The 20,208-nt window shown below is 38.8% G+C and overlaps 1 protein-coding gene across 2 annotated transcripts in view; it reads right to left on the bottom strand.

Annotated features, from left to right (window-relative positions):
- KIAA1328 (KIAA1328 ortholog) overlaps positions 1-20,208 on the bottom strand; it is a 172,290-nt gene that overhangs the window by 38,509 nt on the left and 113,573 nt on the right. For both annotated transcript variants that reach the window (XM_054003892.1, XM_054003893.1), the window contains 2 exons: positions 18,489-19,174; positions 15,573-15,668 (listed from right to left, as the gene is read on the bottom strand). In XM_054003892.1, the coding sequence (XP_053859867.1) occupies positions 15,573-15,668; positions 18,489-19,174 (782 nt within the window). The remainder of the gene's footprint in view (positions 1-15,572; positions 15,669-18,488; positions 19,175-20,208) is intronic.

The raw sequence follows: 20,208 nt of genomic DNA on the forward strand, positions 1-20,208 counted from the left end.
AATTACATAAGCTAAGGTATAATAAATAACAAAAGCAAGTGTATTTGCATTTATAACCTTAATAAACAACTACAGCCTCATTGTTTAGTATATAATAGAAGTCAGCTTATGCTAACGTTTTGCTTAAGTAAGGATAGAGTCTCAAATCTTAAAATGACAGGTGTGCAGACCAAGTAGAGAAAGGGATAATGCAGAGAGATAAAAAAAATCAGTAATTAACTATCTACCACAATTAAACAAAGAAAACATAAGGAAAAAAATCTGTTTCAGAACATAATTACTCATTCACCTCTGGAATAATCAGTAAAACAAATTATGTGACTATTGCAACACGGAAATTTAAACTCAACATATGGTCAAAAGGAATCAGTTGTTTATGTCTGGAGAGATTTAGCAGCAAAACAGGTTCTTGTCTATTTTCAAATCCAACTACCCATCATGTCACTCAAAGGTACCACAGTTAGTAGGACTTCCTGCAGGTCACCACAATATCCAACAAATTTTCACAGCATTCCTTGAAACTACCCAACAGAGAAGACCATCTAAATAAAGACCTTATTAACCTACCTACCCTACATACCAGGGTAGGAGATGTAGTGTGACCAAAAAAGAAGTGAGTCTCAGCACTGCTGCCTCGTTATGAATACCCAAGTACACCATCACCAAAGGAAAACACACCTTGAACATTCCTTCCATCCTGTCTGAGCCTCATATCGCGATATCCCCGCTGAGCGCGAATGGCAAATTTTAAATGTCATTCAGGACCCGTTGAATACTGCTAGTATTTGCATTCCTTAAAAAGTAGAAAAACATTAACCTTTTGTTTTATTGAATTAAAATGCCACGGAAATGCTGATGTAGTCTTCAGAGACTGAAATACTTTTACAAAGAAGAATAGCTGTCATTTATTAGACACAAAGAACAATTACTTGATAGGATGCTTTCTGACAAAAAGCAGATTGGTATTCTCATCATAGAAAAGGCATTGTAAAAAAACCCGGCACAGACCTCTGAGACTTGAATAATTTAAAGCTGCATTTGGTGCAATTTGAATTTTTCTTTAGGGAGGCAAAGTTAAATACCTTTAATTTGTTCTAATTATTTCAAATTTGCAAGTTAATTATGGCTGATCATTAAATAACAAAAAGGACTATCGTCTCCATAGAGTTTTACCTCCTACCCTCTGCATTACTTAAGCTAGATTTTAGTATGCATGAATTAACTTTCTAAATAATCACACGGTTTGACTAAATGGCTCAGTAAAATGAGCTCTGATCCTCACAATAAGCATTAATGGACATTAGAAAGGCTATTGGGACCCATGTTACTTACATTATAAGTATTTTTAATGGGGTCTTATTTACTAATCTTTATGTACTGTTCAAGTTAGGGCATCATATAGATACATTATTCTGCTTTAATAGAGGAAAGTCAGTTCTTCAAGATACTAACATAAATGCCCACTTAGAGCCAACTAAATTCATTTTTAAACTAATGCAGGAAAACTCTGATAGAATATAACTTGTTTTAGCTTCTGATCCTGAAGAATCAATCCAACATAATGGCAGCCTTGCTCTGCAAATGGAGTTTTGCAGATCTGTTGAATCGCTAAGCAACCCAAGCAGCTCAGGCTCTTCCAGAGTTGTGCTTACTATCAGCATGTGATTTACCTCGCCCACGAGGCTTCCTCTCTTCCCCGCTCCACACCCAGTGTTCAGCTGACTGGGATCAGTCTTCGATCCCAGATTTGGATTCTCACCTTCCACTGAACTCTGATCTTTCCACGCATTTTTCAGTGCAGATCAGTGGCATTCAGAGAACGAGACTATGTTGTAACTACTCAGAAACCCAAAACGCGAGGCAATTCATGCCTCCACTATGTATGTTCAACAGATGGCTGGCTTAATGGTACCCTACTGCACTCTGCTGAAGCAAGGGCTTGCGAGTTTAACCATTATCAAACTAACAGATTGCCGTGGTAGCTTAGCTCCAAAAGCAAACATGTTGGAATGTTATTTTCCTGTTCCGTAATTTCTGTTTTAAAAATAAAATAATTAACAGTTCATGTGTGCAATCTGCTGCAATTATATCAGGCCAAGAATGCATAACACTTAATGATGCAAAACTGGTGATAAGTAGACAACCCAAGCAATACGTTTTTGTAGCTGGAACCTGAATTGCCATTTCAGATGCAGTTTGACAAACAGGCTGAAAATTGCTTCCTCCCCTGCCACTTTGGCTAGGAGTGTTTTCCAGACAGATCAGTTTCCAGAGTCAGTTCAGTATAAAGCAGCACCACTACAAGCACAGGGACAAAAAAGAAGATGCCAGGATCTTCTTTTCAGTAGGGGTCTAAATTTAGATCAGTTCACATCAAGCTTGTTACCACACAGCACTTTTGAAAACCACCCATTCCAAAGTAGGGCTGCTTGGGAGGTTGTTTGTCTGCAGAGCAAATAAAAAAATATTTCTGGGGAGAAAAGAAGCACTGTAGACTTTGGATGTGTGGATCTGAAAGGCAGTGGTCTGTTCACAACAATCACAACTTTTCCAGTCCCCTCAAGTGGAGCTGAGGAGAAACACGTCAGAACATACGAGCCAACAGAGCAGCACACAGGAAAGAAAAGGGAGATTGATCTACTTGCTACTGCTTTGTGCAGGGTGCACAAATCCACAGGAGAGCTGAGCAGAGATGCAAGGGAGGTAAGAGAGATGCTGGTGAGGAGGAGAAGCACAGTGTGAACTTCAGGACAATCTCTCATCCCTGAATGCCATCACCCTTCCTTTCCTAAAATATGCTTTTTTAGCTTACCCTTTTTTCCTCCATTTAAGAAGCAAAAAGGGAAAAAGTCCTATTCTAATACAGACCTTGAAGACCACATTCAAGCCCAGAGTGAGATTTCATGAGCCAATTATGAAATCTGGCATTTTGAGGCTTATGTTAGATGCATCAGCATGTTAATGGCACTGCTGGGATCCAATGAATGTCAATAAGAAACAGCTGCTTTCCTTTCTAGAGAGCATGTGCATTTAAAGCTTTGAGATCACAGAATCAGAGAATAGTTTTGGTTAGAAGGAACCTTTTAAAGGTCCCCTGGTCCAATCACCCTGCAATGAGCAGGGACATCTTCAAATAGAACAGATTGCTCAGAGCCTATCCAAAGTAACCTTGAATGTTTCCAGGGCTGGGGCATCTACCACCATTCTGGGCAACCTGTACCACTGTTTCACCACCCTCACAGTGAAACATTTCTTCATCATATCTAACTTGAATCTGCCCATTAAGATGAAAAGTATGACCACTTGTCCTGTAGTTACATACCCTTTTCCAAAGTCTGTCTCTATCTTTCTTAAAAGACCACTTTAACCATTGAAAAGGTGCAGTCAGGTTTCCCCAACACCTCACCTCCACCTGTCTTCAAGATCACATCCACCTCCCTTCTCATATATTTTTTAGGAAAAAGGCAGGAGGGCAGGGACAGGTAGGGAAACACTTCAACTGTTAGTGAGAGTTCTGGAACTGAAATATAAATATTATCAAATCTGCTTGTAATAAAAGGATTTTTCATCACAGAAAATAGACAGTGATTGCCTACAATCTACATGTTATTATGCAGATAATATATTGCTGAGCTGTCATGCAGAGATTTCATCTCTTACAGCACTCTTCAGGCTCAATGCCCTTGAATCTAGGAATGCCCATGGCTGTGTCAGGTTTCTCTGTTGTTTTTTTGGGCTTTTTCCCCCCTGTTGAGCTCTCTCTCTCAAATCTTCTGCATTTGGTTTACTTTTCTCTCATCTTGGAGGAGATACACTGTTATACATGCTAAATTTTTTTCCATATCTAAAGCTCTACCAGGGTACAGCAATCTATAGCACAGCTTCCCCAGACCGCTCTTTCAGGAACCAGTTCTTCCCCCATTCCCTCAGTGGCTGGTGCTCAGATATTTAATTCCAGCAGCAAGAACTCAGGCCACATATGCTCTTAATTAGCAATGACCTATTAGATCATACCAGCCATAGGTGAAACCCTAGCCCCAATGAATCAATCAGATTACTGTCTTTATTTTCAATGAAATCAGGACTTCACTTAATTTACATGGTTAGAGGTCCACTTGTAGCAAGTATTAAGCTAAATTTAACCTAGAATTATATTTGCTTTCCTTTGAAGCCCTCTCCTTCCTCTGGTTTAAGTTCACCACATTTCAACTCCCTATCAGCACCTTTCCAACATATCTGAGTTTCCCTAATAAACAGCAAAATTACAGCTGTGATTACTTTTCTATCTTTTATGAATTCAAAGAAAATTCTAGCATAAAGTTTTTCAGACAGTCACAGAGAAATGGCCACGGGAAACAGACCGGCCAGGCTTTAGCAGGGCAAAATTCTGTGACTGTTTGTTTGGCCTTTCTTACAGAGCAGAGCAAAGCAGCTGTCGTTTCAGCAAACTCTGCTGTCAGCCTTCACAAAAGGAAGTCATGTAAATGTCAAGTCCCAGGTATAAAAACAATCCTTCCAAACAGTGTCTATATATCTGAAAAGCCTGCCTGGCTGTCACCAGTCAAAGCACCACGAGGAATGATGCAAAACCCTGTTTAGGACAAAGTTTTTGAACTAAATCTAAACTTTTTCAGTAGATCAGGCAGCATCACTCTCTCCTTCAGAAGGAGAATCACATGCCAGTCTCAGTGCCTTATCCAGCATCACTAGTGCCTGGCTGAGAGCCAGCCCCAGTCACAAGATACCCATCGAAATGCCATATGCAAGCTATCTCCTGAACAAACATGCCCCAAATTGGATTGTAATTTGGTTGTGATAAAGGCATAGAAGAACAGCACATCATCTCTTCTCTACTCGGCTCACCCAGAGCAAAAGGCTTCACAGTGGATGGGCTGCATTTCAAAACAGGCTGTGGCAAAGATGGGTCTGGGTGTGCAGGTAATCACCTCATGTCTTCCTTTGCTAAGACTATTAGTACACAAGCACTCTCTCCTCTACAGAAGTTTCCAGACAGGCTGAAAGGTGTTGATAACAGCAGCTTTCAGTAAATGAGCAGCAATTGCAAAAGCTCTTTTTCTGATCATGGATTACATAATGGAGCAATAATTTGCTAAGGGTAACTGACAATACAGCAGAGGAGGGACACACTAGGAGTTGAGCAATAGATAGAGGGTTTTCAGTATGCCCTACTAGTAAGATATTCTGAAGAAATTCCTAATTAGAGAAACAGATATTCAAGATTGAATTTTTTAGTGTGGGTATTAAGAGTTATCACAGAAAATCTGGAGTTTTGGAGGATCAGAACAGTTGAAAAAGACACAGCAACTACAGTTGCTTCTGTTCATTGACAGAGCTTCATTTGATTGATGTTAAGTTTCAACATTCAAGATACCAGTAGGATAAACTTTCACACCTGGTTTCTAAGTGAGGAAATGAAGGAACAAAATTTCAGATTTCTCACACCGATAGAAATTAAAATTAATAACCACTAAACTGGGCAAACAGACATATCCCTAACGATACTGAGGTGACTTGCTGGGTCGCTGACAGCTCCTCCGATATCAAGGAACATGTCACAGGGAAAGTCTTTCATAAATGCATCAAATTCTATAATAAACACAATTAGAATTTTTATACTGTCTATTCTTCTGATACTTCAGAATCTGATTTCTCTAACCAGGAACCATTACCACTGAAAACAACACAGAAGCACCCATGCAGGACCGGGTATTTTCCATGAAATTTCCATGAAATTTCTGTCCTCTTATTTCTATCACCTTTATCTGTATCACAGGATGATTGAATCAAGCATGTTAAGCACAGCTTACTACAGGTTTTTAGGGTCGTAGTCTGTTAGTGCCAAAGTCTTACAAATCTTGGGACTATTGAATCTGGAAGCTGCAGTGCTTTACTTATTCCAAAAAGCCATTTGGCTCCTCTCTCAAATACAAACCTAACATGGGTTTTGATTTTTGAAAAAAACAATCAAGTTAGAATTTTGCCAGGTCTGTAACTACAAATGTACATGGCATCCTAAATATTCTCATACTACATCTTTTAAAATGATCCCATACTGTCCCAGATCAGTTAGAAACACACTTCCTGATGGATCTTCACACCTCATTGGCCTTTTTTCCATTATTAAATCACATCTGTGGGACATGGTCACTCTATGATTAAAGAGTATATTAATGATTTACCACTACACTAGTACTCATCCATATTATATTGCTTAGTAAAATGAAAACACTGAGATTGTTTATTGATCTGCTTAAAAAAAATCCTATAGCCTGAAAAGAAGCAAATAGAGAAGTTGAGACTTTGGACTTTACTCTGATTAGGAGATTACCATGCCCAACAGATGCAGATTTGACAAGATAGCTCCTGGTAAAGATTTAAAATAACAATTTTAGCCACTTCAGTTGCCTTAAATTCACTGACGTTACATATTTCACAGGGCATGTTTGATGGCTAGTGACTGTAAAATCAAGTATTTATTGCAAGAGCAATACAGACTTAGATGCCTAAATAATGGCATACAACTATAAAAACCATGGCCCTGGGCCCCACAGAAAAAGCAACATACTAAAGATTTCCCTTCAGTGCATATATTTTATGTGAATTTGACAGCACCACCAAATACTGACTCAACCAGGATTTTTAGGGAACAGATTTAACATATTTTTGCACTTGTATTTAGAAAATATTCAGATATAAAATAACTGAAAGCAGACGGAAACCACTGCCTCACTAAAAGGCAGTTACCACTGAGATATGTATTGGCATTGCTCTGATGTCCAGTATCAAGGGGAAGAACAAAGGGAAGAGATCTTGGGACAAGGCTGTTTGCAGTGAAGCTCTGGGCTCTGGATTACCAGTTCCCAGCCTCTGGAAACCCTTTTGATCCAGACACAAGTGATTTCTGCCATCTTAGAGCTACCACTATTGATTTTGAGGCGTGAAAATCTACCTTTGCATGTGTTTGTTACAACCTGGTGTAAACATTTGTCCAGAGCATAGCCACGAGTGCCACTCTGACACAGTGATGTGGGTTCAGGGGTTTGCATTATTTGTGCTGCCAAACCATCTCAGCCCTGCTGAGTCCACAGCTGGTATATAAACTTAGCCCATCTCTCAGAGACATGGTTTGCTCAAAAAGGATGCAAAGATGTAAATGGAGATTAAAGAAACACGGAGATAAAAAGAAAAGAAGGATTAACTATGCATTGATCAAATAGAAGGGTATGTAGTTATACAAAGAGGTGAAGCCTGGCACTATTGATAGAAGACTGAAGACACTTGCAAATTGTTTTGTTTCAAACTCTTGTATGTGCTAGAAGCCACACGGAAGTGTTTCTATAAAGAAGAGCTGATGACTTGTCACTGAAGTGGAGTTCTAATGCTTTTCTCTCCAGATCACAATGAAATATTTTGGGTACGGTTTAGATTTTAGGTGGATTTACCAGGCAGAGACCATATTTGTGATCAGTGTGAAGAAACACATTTGTTTGAAACTCATCAAATTAGGATTGAGGGTGGGAAGGGGAAAAGAGTGCTCTTAAAAAGCTGAGGATTAAAAAAAAGAAGGAAAAGATAAAATGTAAAACAAGAAAGACACTGTCAGAACACACAGATGGAGACAGAAGTCTCCATGACATGACCCAGTGGTTCTGAAAGACAGAAAGAATTAGAGAATGTAGTAGCAGCAAATGGCTGAAAGTTAATCCAACACACAAAAAAACTCCAAGTGCCACATAACTGACAGAGTAAAGAAGAGATGGTGGCAGAGAAAATAAAATAAGAAACAGCTTTATGACTTTTAACAGAAAACTGGCCCCTGAAGGTGAGTTTAAAAGAAGCAAAGCAGACAAGACCTGAAGAAGCAGCCAAGATGCCCATTTGGAAAAGTTATTTTGAAGTAGGTGAATGAATACTGAACAGTTAAAGAAGACTTTAGAGTAGTCAAGGTGCAAGAAGAAGGACTAAAGCAAGGGGTGGTTTTCTGTTGACACAGAAAAATGATATTTTGGCTGCAAAGGAGAAGGAAACTGCAATAGCTGTCAGCAGCCCAGATGCATGCAGAGAAGGAGAGTGATCCTGAGGTTATGAATCTGAGTGGCAGGGAGGATGTGGCATTATCAAAATCAGAAGTGAAGAGAGATTCATAAGAAAAAAGTAAAGAGTTCTGTTTTGGCCAGATTAGGAATGATCTGAAGGCAAAACAACTGGGATTATGTGTCAGGGAGGCAGTCAGATATGCAAGACTAGATGGAACAGAGCAGAAGGTTTAAGAGTTATTGGCAGGGAGATGATAGCCAAATCCGTGTAACAGGATGTTGTCATCCAGCGGGTACAGAAATCTCCAGTCAAATCAAGGAGTGACTAAATCCCTTCCCTGCCACCTCACAGAGGTTCCTACCTAGTTTCAAATGAAATTATCTAAAATAGTGCTGCAAAAACATGCATAAAAAAACCCTGACTTTCCATAAAATCTAAAGATCATACTGTTTCTAAAACTAGGGCAACCACTAAATGAAAGTTAACCCGAACAATAACTTTAGCTAAACTTCAGGTCACATGCATTTAATATAATGAGATGAGGAATATGAAAAGGCCATTCATAATGGAATTCATCGAGTTAGGAATGCCATGCTTAGCTGCCTTATAACATATAATTAATGATCCTATAAAAATCCAGCAGTACGAACTCTCCTGGCTGCCCGCAGAACTGTTCTTTATGCTGGGTAGGGCAAGCAAGCATCTGCTTCCACAAATACTGCCCTTTGAGAAGCTCAAAAGCTTTTTTTCCCCCTGTTCCATCAGGGACCACAGTGCCATTTCCATGACATGCTGAGCTTTGAACCATTACCCAAATCAGACTACAGCATTTGGCAACCCAGTACACATCTGTCACGATACACTGGTTAGTGGTCAAATGTTAAAGAAAAAGTCATCAACTCTCTTCCATTTCTTCTAATACCCCACCTTCCTCCAGATTATTTATAATCCCCACTAAACCCACCCTCTGTTTATAGTCTTCTAACACAACAGTGAAATACATACTGCCTTATACCACTCCCAGCCATTTGGTACAACAAAAGATGCTCTCTCTCCATCAAAAGGCCTGATCCCTCCTGAAGCATTGATGCTCGAATTCAAGGTTAAAGGATTAAGGCCTGAAGCACTGGGTACCAGAGGAAATGAAGCCAAATATTGAAAGAAACACAAAAATCAATCCTCTTCGCTGCAGGAGCAGTGTGAAGAACAAATCAGCTGGGCTGAATCTAAAATTTTCTCTGCATGGCTCTCAAAAATTAGCACTTTTATAAATATAATGGGTAGTCTGCAAAGCCTCAGCACCTGTGCAAAGCCACAGAGTTCAACTCAATACATCAGTATGGTCTGGGAAGTTTTATGCCAGAATAATTCAGTGGCAAATACACAAAGTCCACTTCAGAGAGAGCAAGAGCTGAGAAGTGAGAGCATGTGTGTTGTTATCTTTATATGTAGTCCACAAATCTGCAAGTGGCAGAATCTAGTATTTACTAAAGTTTGCCTTTTGCTTCAATTCTGTGACTGCTGAAGTGCAGCCAAGGTCACAGGAGGGGTGGGGAGTGGGTTTTAGCTTATTGTAGCTGTGATCATGGGCAGAATAGCAGGGTACAGAGGATTTCTTGCTTAACTTTGTAATACCAATAACTTTTGTTCTTAGTCCTGCCCCACCAGTTCTGATATAAGCTTTAAATGGCATGAAAGTTGTGTGGGTGGGTTTAAAATTTCCTGATTCAAAACTACCTTCCAGAACATTTTGTTTTATGAGGTTTTTCTTAACTTTTCCAACTGATAAATTCTTGGGACATACGAATGTCTAGATTAAACAAAATATTCTCTTCATCCAAGACTACACATAAAAATAAAAGTAACAAAACAGTATGTCTGAAAAAGTAATCCACTCCAATTTATAAAAATAGGATTCAGGTTTTCAAAATTCAATTCAGGCAGTAAACTAACAGTGTCTATATTTTCCCATAAAGGAGGCATCTGCAAATGACTTGCAAAAATGTCTCTCACTGTCTGCAAGTGTTGGCAAGGAACAAACTCCTTCAGGAGATGCATGCATTTCACATATTTCAACTCAAAGAAAAAATTCTCCAAGCATTTTCCGTTTTGATGTGGGATATTACCGAACCAAACCCATGCAGAACACTGGCAGCAAACACAAGTTTTGTGAAAATACCAAACTGCTTGTGTTTTAACAAGCTGGTTTTCACCAACTGCCCTCCTAAGCTTAGCAGTGTTTCTAAAGCCTGAGTGTCTGTGCTTTTTGAAGACCTCACCTACAGGCTGAGTGTATCTGCCTATGGAAACCACTTATGGCATTTCCTGCTTACATCTTATACCTCCAGTCACTCAGTAGGCTTCCTGCTCAAGGTTATTTTAGACTGCAATGGGAATGATGTAATACTGCTGTGTGCAGCAGACATGATCATGAGAACAGAATCAGCATAATTCAGGTAAATGTTAGATAGGCAGCTTGAAATCACTGTTGCAGTTGAAAGTAAACCTGAAAATTAGATTAGTGAAGGAACCAGGTCAGCAGAAATGAACTCCACTCTCTCCAGTCCGATAAGGATCACTGCCTACCCTAACAAAAAAAACCCAACATTAAATGCATGCATAGGTATATGCAAAAAATTGCCACAGTCCCCTTTATGCTTTTAGTAACCTCATCAGAACAAAAACCTTCACCCCTTACAAGAAAACCTACTACCTTCAGAGTCTGCACGTGGCACTAATGAAGCAGAAATGCGTGTCTAACTCTGACTGTACTCTCCCATACGTCACAGCAGACTCCAACAGCCATCTGTTGGAAGGATGCTGTGCCTATATATAGCCAGACATCACCACGAGAGAAAGAAAAACTCATATCTGCACCTAATTCAGCATGTGCACTATTGGCAGATCTGCAAGCACCATTTTTTTTTTACCGGCCAAACAAGTGTTCGCTCCACAAATATCCCATCTAAAAATGATACAAACTTCAATGTAAAATTATCTGTAACAAGAAAGTAACTTGGTCGTTAAAAGGAGCACTAACAGGTGGGAAAGCAGCTTCCAGATACACAGATTTTATGGGCCATTTGCAAGCACAGTTGATTTCATCCCAATTTAATGTGCCAGTCTGCCAAAACAGCAAATAGAAAAAAATCCAAAAATCCTAACAAACTGTATTCAGTATATTCCTAAAACTTGGCCAAGTCCTATATAGATACACCTCAAGAGACCAAGGACAACTCAGAGATGACCTGAAACCTGGGAGTCTTGGACAATGAGCCAGTTGCAGCTCTGGTGGGAGTTTCTCCTTCAGAGGCTCAGGACCTGGACACACCTCAGGACCTGGGAGGTGACATGCAGGAATGAAGAACTGAAAAGAAAACTCCCCATAGGAAACCAAATGGGTGCTGCCATTGTTTTTCAATTCTTTTCTCCTCAAAAACAGGAGTAATGGGGCTAGCAAAAGTCAAACCAGCAGTAGCAGAGCCATGAGATTGCACATGATTTTTATTTTCTATTTAAACTATTTGGAGAGGGGAACTGAGTGAACAAACCTGGATATGCCTGGGACAGCAGGGGGAGCTGCAGGTCTGCATTCCTCTGCAGGTCTATTTAATTGCATTGAATATTTGGACAAAAGCACACAAGTGTGCTTGCACATCACCACAGAAAGATACCTGCATGTCTAACAAGCCTCAGAAAAGAGAGTTCATAACAAAGCATTAAGCAAGGAGCAAGAGATAATTGTCACCTTCTCTCACTAGATAATAAAAATAGTTACATCATAAACATAAAAATATTTTAGAAGACCCCTGACAGCACTCCCTTCTGGAAATATCACCATAGCAATGAGCATCCACATACAGGGGAAGTACCACTGAATTTTTTTTTTTTTTTTTTTTTTTTTTCCCCGAGTAACTAAAAATACAAACTGGCAAAAATACGCATGGGTGGTGTAGAATGAGGCACACAAACATAAGGAGCCTTCAATGAAATTAAAGGTGGCAAATTCCACCTGCAAATCTTTAATATACCAAGAAAAAATCCTTTCACCAGGTAGTATACATTGAACAAGTGCCTGCAGGTAACTGTAAACACATCTGATAGCAGCTGTATCCAACAATTCCTATTTAGAACACTTTGCACGGGTTTGTGTAGAGGCTCAGTAGCAGAATTGTGTGAAATCCGAGGCAAAGATGCCCATTAGAGAGGAGGCAATAAAGAGCCACACCAGCAGAGCCTTATAGGAAACCTAAGACTCAGAAAAGCAGGGAATCTTGAATGTTAAGATTCAGGCACACAGCAGTGCTCTGGGGAGGGGTGCTTGCAAAGTGAAAAACTGTGTCTCCTCAAGTTGGTGCCATTAAATACATCATATTTCCATGCCATTCAGATCAAAGTTAAGATTAAACGAAGGAGGGAAGAGTTTTAAAATTCCTTTCCCAGATGCAGATGTCAGGAGCACACACAAAAGCAGGTGCTGGGTGTATTGATCCTACTGAATACGCATGGAGTGGGTACTTGAGCATGTACCAAGCATCTGTGTCTGGGAGATGGAAAGCACTTTGTAAAAGGCTGTTTTATGCTAAACAAATGCATCAGGTTATGTTTTTATTTTGAATATTTTAAAGCATCTTACACATTGGGGAAGACTTGAAAAGAAATTATACAGACAACTTGCCATTAATTGCACAAGCTACCCTCTCCATAGCTGCAAATTGTCTGTGGGCTCACTTAGGAGCACTCCAAGCTACTGAAAACCATCCTCAATAAAACCTGTTCTGACTGCTGAACCTAAGAGAAATAGAGATCCTGAATCCGAAGGTAGTTCAGGTCCCAAATGCTGGCCCAGCTGCAGCTAGGCAAAGGGACAGGCACATTTTCTCTCAACATCAGGGAAGGCACAAATCCAACACTGCAAATTCCTAACAGAATAGGTATCCAAACAGGCTGAGATAGACAATACTTGCTGACAATGACAACAAAAATACCTTAATAGCACATGTAGAAGAGACAACAAGACAGGTACCCTTTGAAAATCTGGCTATAGTTTGAAGTACCCCTGAGATCAAAGTTTTCATTTTCACTAACAGACTATGAGGAAACTGTATCAGAAATCAAACTCTGCACTGTATTTGCTTGTGGAATCTTCTCTGCTTTCTTCAATGAGAGAAAAAATTAATCCCTACAGGAGATGACAAGATGCCTTTTAAACTACATACCTCATTTCTGACTACAATTACCTTTCAATAGTCTGGCACAGCTGCATGCTCCTATTTGCTTTTTTTTTTTCATTAAGGGTTCCTTTATTATTTGTACCCATCCTATAGCATTTACACCTGGCAGTGATGCACATTCCCTTGTCTACAATTCTTCCTACAGATAGTAGAGGATAAATTGCAATTAGATTTTTGTAATCGTAGATAATTAACTCAAAATGAGCTGTTAATTATATAAAAAACTAATGTTTTTTTTCAGTTCTTGATTATATTATTTATTTTACTTCTCACTTCAGCAAGTTTCGCATTTTAAAAGTATTTCACCATTTACTTTAAAACACCAGGATATTTTTAAAGCAATCTTTGCTTATTTGAAGACTGACATCAAGCTCTATGCTGTGCGATTTGCTAGAAGAGCTCTCATGTATGAACTGGAAGTCAGAGAGGGCTGATTTTCCATTACTGTTCTGCTGGCATTTGCTGTAACAAGAACTGTTTGATAGGTCAATTAAAAAGCTAACACCACCACCACACACAAAAAAAAGAAAAAAAAAAAAAAAGCCTCACATTATAAAAAAAACCAAAACACACTAAAAAAATAAAAAGGCAGGAAAAAAATCACCAAAAGAGACAGTTAAAAAAAGAATGTATATCTACCAGCTCTTCCTCTATTCTAAGACATGGCCACACACTTACACACTCTCCCTCTCTCTACTGAAGAAAACATCACTTACATATTCAAATGCATAAAAGAGATAAATGGACTTGTCTTCTTCAGCCTTTTTAAGCCTTACATTAGAGTAAATTATTTAGGGACCATTCATCTGGTAACCTTTGCAAAACTGAAGATGGCATATAAGAAGAAAAACTTCCAAGTGTTTTGCTGCCAAACTTCATAACCAGCTGGCATGGCACCTTGAGACTGCTCAAACACACAATAACTTTGAAAAATTACAGTAAATTAAACCAGGGGAATGTAGAGAGGGTGGGGAACCTTTTGAAATCTGCAACTCTCATTCTGTTAACAGCACAGGTTTTCTTCATTTTCCCTGTTAAGATATGTAGATATTTGCAGGTTTTTGGTAAACTGTTGCCAAGAAGCTCTGCAGATGTTCTAGGTTACATTTTTCCTCCAAGGGGCTTAATGCTGCTGCATCTTAAACGTGTCATGACTCTCCATCTTTTCTGCTACAGTGATAATACTTTGATCACTTCAGTTTGTGTGAAAATGAAAGAAAAAAGCATCCGAATACAACAAAGATATGCCAGTAACCCACAGCAGCCAAACACCTGGTTAAGCAGTGAAGTATTCCAAGGAAACTAACAACTCCTGCTGTTCTGGAGAAAAAAAGGCTTATCCCTTTTCAGTGAAAAGGGATCTCAAAAAGAAAAATAAAATTAGTATAACAAAATTAAAAAATAAGAAAAAATAAGGTAGTGGACTCTTAGTTTATAAATGAATTATCAGTTCTTCCAGTATTCTCAGAACAGAGAAGTTTATTACTTTGAGGTATTCTCTTGCCACTAGAGAAGGAGCCATTCAAAGCACAGCTGCTCATCTTGTCCACCATTCTTTGGTCAAAAGAACACCTATAGTTACAGCACAGAACAAGAAGCTGTTGCTTTCTGAGAAAAGGAGAAAACCTTGCCAGTTTTTATTTGTTGCTTTCCTAATAAGCCTGAATCTTCTTCCAGTGTTAACTTGAATGCGACAGGGTAGGACAGAAGGAAAGTACAATAGTGTACTGATTGAAGTTTTAAATAGCAAACAGGATGGAGATAAAGTGCTAAATATTGGCTTAACTCTGCTTCCAGTTATTTCAGTGGTGGTTTGCTCTGATCATACTGAAGTAGCAGTGCAATGAGAGGTATTTAAAAAACAAGTAACTGTCACCAACCATGGAAGATCTATCTGAGAGTTAAAGGATAACGTATTATTTACATCAGGTCCAAATAAAGACTAAAGAGATATTCTGATCTTAATTAAAAAAGTAACAAGCAGCACCTAGAACAAAGAACTAAAACTAAGATTTTGTGAAAACTCCATTTTGCACTGGGCTAAGAGGTGGCACACAAAGCCTGAAGCCTCTTCAGGAAGTCACCTAAACTTTGAGTAATAACAGGTCAGCATAACTATTGAGTTGACTCATAAAACACAGCAGCCAATGAATTTTACCCTTCCAGAAAAGCTCTTAATCTGAAACAAACACATGAACAAATATACTTGGCAGGCAACAGCACACTGTCAAGAAGATATACTGACCCTGTGAAGCACTTAGAAGTGAAGAGAGAAATTACCTTAGCCCCATGCTGCTGCCATTCATCATCAGAGCAAGATCTCTGGGTGCTTCAGCAATGGGCACATCTTCTAAGCCAGGTACATGGCCTCTAATCCTGGAAAAGACAAGTTAGTTGCTTCTGCAGCTGGTCAAATCACACCAGGAACTTGCCACTAAAAGATGACTACAAACAGGGCACTTTTACACATTAAATGGTTTCACAATTATCTTCACACTTTCAAATATAGTTTTGTACTGGAAGGCTGGTTCAGGCCCAGTGCCTTTGCTTCTAAGGGTTACCACTGGGACAACCTTAGCCAGTGTAACTCAGTTGAGTGCTAGCATTTCAGCATTGGAAAGGAAAAACAATAGGGAAAAATCTGCAGTCTTTTCATTACAGAAACATTAAAGTTTCACTTACTGATTACAGCACCAGCGCTCAAAGGCATCATGCTGCACAGAACCGAATTTGTATAAGACGGTTGTGTGTCTTCAAACTATGGGCCCACAAATGATGCTCCATTTTTAACAGATCACTCCACCTTCTCCTTTCTCTCCAACAAAGACAGAAAAGTCAAGATAAGGTATTTCTTTTTTACTTGACTAAAATTCCTGTTTCCAAGCTTTGCTTTTACTGGGCTGCTTCAGTGAGGCTTGAACCAGGAGGAGCCACTGAACTGCACAGACACACAGCATTTTTGATAGCTGAGCAACTATTTCACATAAAGAGTAAGTGCAAACTGAAGGTACTACGGTCACATGAGGCTAAGTAGAGAAATGTGGAAAATTAAAGCAGTTGTGATGCACTGTGGCTGCAAAAAGGATCAACTCATACTTCAGATAAAAGATTAGAAAACTTTGTTGCCAAAAACTGCAAATGGTCAAACCTCTTATTTGTCATGGACCATTACCAGCACTCCACCCAGGCAGAAGGACAGACAAAAATAAACACTATCTGGAAAATAATTTTTCTTGTATTGTTTTTTTAGGCTGTATGATGTTATAACTTAGAACCTCCTGACAGTGAAGCAAAGGGTATTTGAGCTTAGCTAAACAAATTTTTATTGTTAGCAGTATATAAAATTACTCTCTCTGTTATCAAGTGCAAAATGAATTATATATTTGAAACTGAAACATGTGATGCCTAAGAGATTTACCTCTAAATATCAAACATTTAATTCTAAAGATACTGAAATATTTTTAAGAGAAAACACATTATATTCTAGTTGTTTTCTTAGAGAGAATATGGCATATCTGACTTCACATGCACCTGTGAAGAGATCACAAAAATACAAAGTCCTCAGATTGGTAATACATGATTTTTTCAAAGAATTATTTTTATTTATTTTTATTTTTATTTAACTAAAACTCTGTAAACCATAAAGGGGTTTTGTTCAGAAAAAAAACTAGCTATAATAGATATAATGGTACTAACAACCACATCATTACAGATATTTAAGGTGCATTTTTTCTGAACTTACGCCTCCAAACCTGAAATATTTCCATTAGAAAAAAAATGCACCAAAAAACTCAGTTTGTATGTCCTTCATATCTACTTGTTTTTCATTAGAGAGATGCATGCATAGAATTAAGGTATTTGATGATTAAGAATCCATCTGTTCCTACTTAATTCTCACCTGAAGTCATAATCCTTTGTTAGCAACCTCAAGTCATTTTCAACACACACATTTGTGATTTCCTCTAAGACAGGTACTCTTAAAGCCATATAAACACATTATTTTCAATGTAAACAACAATCCAAGAAGACAAACAAAAGACGACCTAGATTACAGTACTCTCTTTTACAGTCTGAAAAGTTACCAGGGGGCTGAAATGAAGAAGGAAAAGTGATGTATTCCTCCATGGTGGTTATAGTACATGGATGTAGGAAGTGGGTCATCTAATGCAGACTCTCATGGGGTGCTGTAAGCAGTTGCCATATTAAAACAGTATAGAAATATCCATCCCTGTGAAACACTCCTACCACCTCTTCCAAAAGACTGCAGATTTTTCCCTATTGTTTTTACTTTCTAATGCTGAAATGCTAGTACTCAGCTGAGCTGCAATGGCTAATTTAACCTGTTTCCATTCACTGTTCCATCATACCAAGAAAAACAGTTGTTCTCTCTTTCTCAAAGGCTCTATTTGCACTGCCAGAAAAGTGTTACCTTCTGCAACAAACTCACAGGCCTTTCAAGTCACATATCACATTTCCATGGCTGCTCAATCTCTCTTCAAGTTTTAAGCACATAATGTGCCTCTGTCTTGGCATTCTCCCTTTTCACTAACATCACTGGAAAGAAAATGTCTTGGCTACACTGCGCTCCCTTCCTCTTCCATAAATATATGGAGGAAAAACATATATTCCATATATAAAAAGATACATATACACACACACACATATATATATATATGTGTGTGTGTGTGTGTATATATATGTAATGATCTTCATCTTTTCTGTGAAACACACTCCTTCCAGTCCCAACCTAGGAGGGTGCAACACTTCAAAACTGACCTTTCCAAGGGAAGAAGGGAGAATGCCACATTTATGTTATCCATGCTCACACTGCTCTCTTGCCAAATGTCTGTATTCCTTTCAAGTGCCTGCACAAATATCAACCTCTCATTTTCTTCTACTGCTTCTCTTTTCCAACCTAGTCTTTTAGCAGTGTTTTTCTTCTGCCTTTCTTTCTACCACATACTGTTTTCCTCTGCTGCTTTCCACAGCTGTCATGCTGCTTCCCAACAGTATACACTAATAAACTAAAGTCTCCCCTCCTCTGAATCACTCTTAGAAATTGTGCCATAAGCCTTGCCTGTCTTGTTTTATTCTATCTATTGTTGCTATGTTCTGTTCTCCCACTTAAATAAACTATTGTTCATGTGCTTATTAGAAATTTTAGGATTTTTTTTTAATTGTAAGTATCAAAATCACCTGTTATAATCCATACAGGATTGGTGTAGTTGCTGTTGTTTTAGGAGCAGTTTTGCTTCTTGCTTAGTCAATAAATGTTGGAGTCGTTCCTTTTCAATTTCCAGCTCTGTTTTTTGAAGAAGCAGCTTCTGCCTTCTTTCTTCATATAACTTTTTAGCCAGCTCTGTTTCCTTAGGGCCTGAGTCTGTGCTGTGATTCAGCCTAGAACCTCGACAGTGCCTGGAATGATCACAGGTCTTCTGAACTGTCCCACAGTGTTTTCTAAGTACCTCGCTGACACAGCAGCTCTCTTCCATGCTACCTGAGCTCCCCACATGCCTCCAGGCACAGCCATGACTCACTTGCTGAGGGCATGTGCTCTGAAATTCACTTGCTCTCTGGTCCATCTCCTGAGCTTGCTTTACATGGTGAGGGCTCTTCTGCTTGGCTGGGGAAATCTCGTTGTTGCACTTTCTGCGCAAGTCGTTTTCCATTGGATACTCCTTCAGACACTCCTGATGGTTGTAATGCATTTCAGTCCTGTAATCGTGGTTATTCCTGCAAGGCTGACACAATGCAACACGGGCTGGGCTTCCAGCCTTCGGTGCACTACTGTTCTTATGCAGAGTCCAAGGTCCTCCAACACCCAAGTAGGAGCTGTCCAGCCCCAAAGAGTGCTGCTGGCACAAGCTCTTCTTACTGGATACCTGCAACAAGAGAAACAATTTCCTGTAAATTACTAAAATTCATCTTTGTTCACCAATTTCCCTTGGTAAATGCATTCTCTTCAAAACAGAGCTGCTGGTCCATGTTGATGGACATACAGCCAACCCCAACAAAATGTTTACCAGAACATAGACACAAATGTGCTATCAAATCTACATTTCATTCCATCTACACAAGTGTAATAAATGTAAAACTACTGTCTGCAGGATCCTCAGCATAAAATGAGTCACTTTAGACTATCAAGTAGTTGTGAGCATCTAGGGTTACATAAAATCAACCTGAAGAGTGGCAAAAAACATTAAATGTTAAGGTTTGAAAATGTTTAATTTTGAATACCGAGCTAAAAAATCCATTCAGCCACTATAAATACTCTTTGATTGGCTATTACACAGCAGGAGATTTGATGTAAAACATTTCACCTTGCACTGAATGGTATATTACTTACCGCTGGAAATTTGATGAGAGTTTTTGAAATATCTTTACAGAAACACAGATAAAAACCAACTACTTTCTGTAAAAAATGGTTGTACATCAAAAGCTGTCATTTAAATACAAAACATGTTTAAATACAGCTATAAATGTAAGTGATTTTTCAATTAAGCTGGGCAAGTGATTATAGTCTGATAAAACTCTGAAGAAAATAAGCAACTGTAATTCACATTTGTCAACCCAGTACAAGCAAATTCTAGCGGTTTTGTTATAGTCATGGATATTATGTAATAGACATCACAATCCTAGTTACATCCTGGAGTATCTTTGCACTAAGACTCATCTAGGCAGTTAAGCATTTGAGCTTTTATGAACGTTACAACAGCAGTGTATCAGGCACACACATTTCTTTTGCTAGAATTGCGCATTAATTTCAATAACAAACTGAATTTAAGCTCCTCCAGCCTTTGGGACCTTCCACACAGATATGGGACTTTTTAATTACAGAAGCCAGATTTGTTAAAGATAGCAAAACCACTGCAGTGTAAGTAGTTTTGCAGGGAAATTTGGAATCCACTGATGAAAA

Source organism: Vidua macroura, chromosome Z (assembly GCF_024509145.1).
Source record: "Vidua macroura isolate BioBank_ID:100142 chromosome Z, ASM2450914v1, whole genome shotgun sequence".
NCBI classification, from domain to species: domain Eukaryota; kingdom Metazoa; phylum Chordata; class Aves; order Passeriformes; family Viduidae; genus Vidua; species Vidua macroura.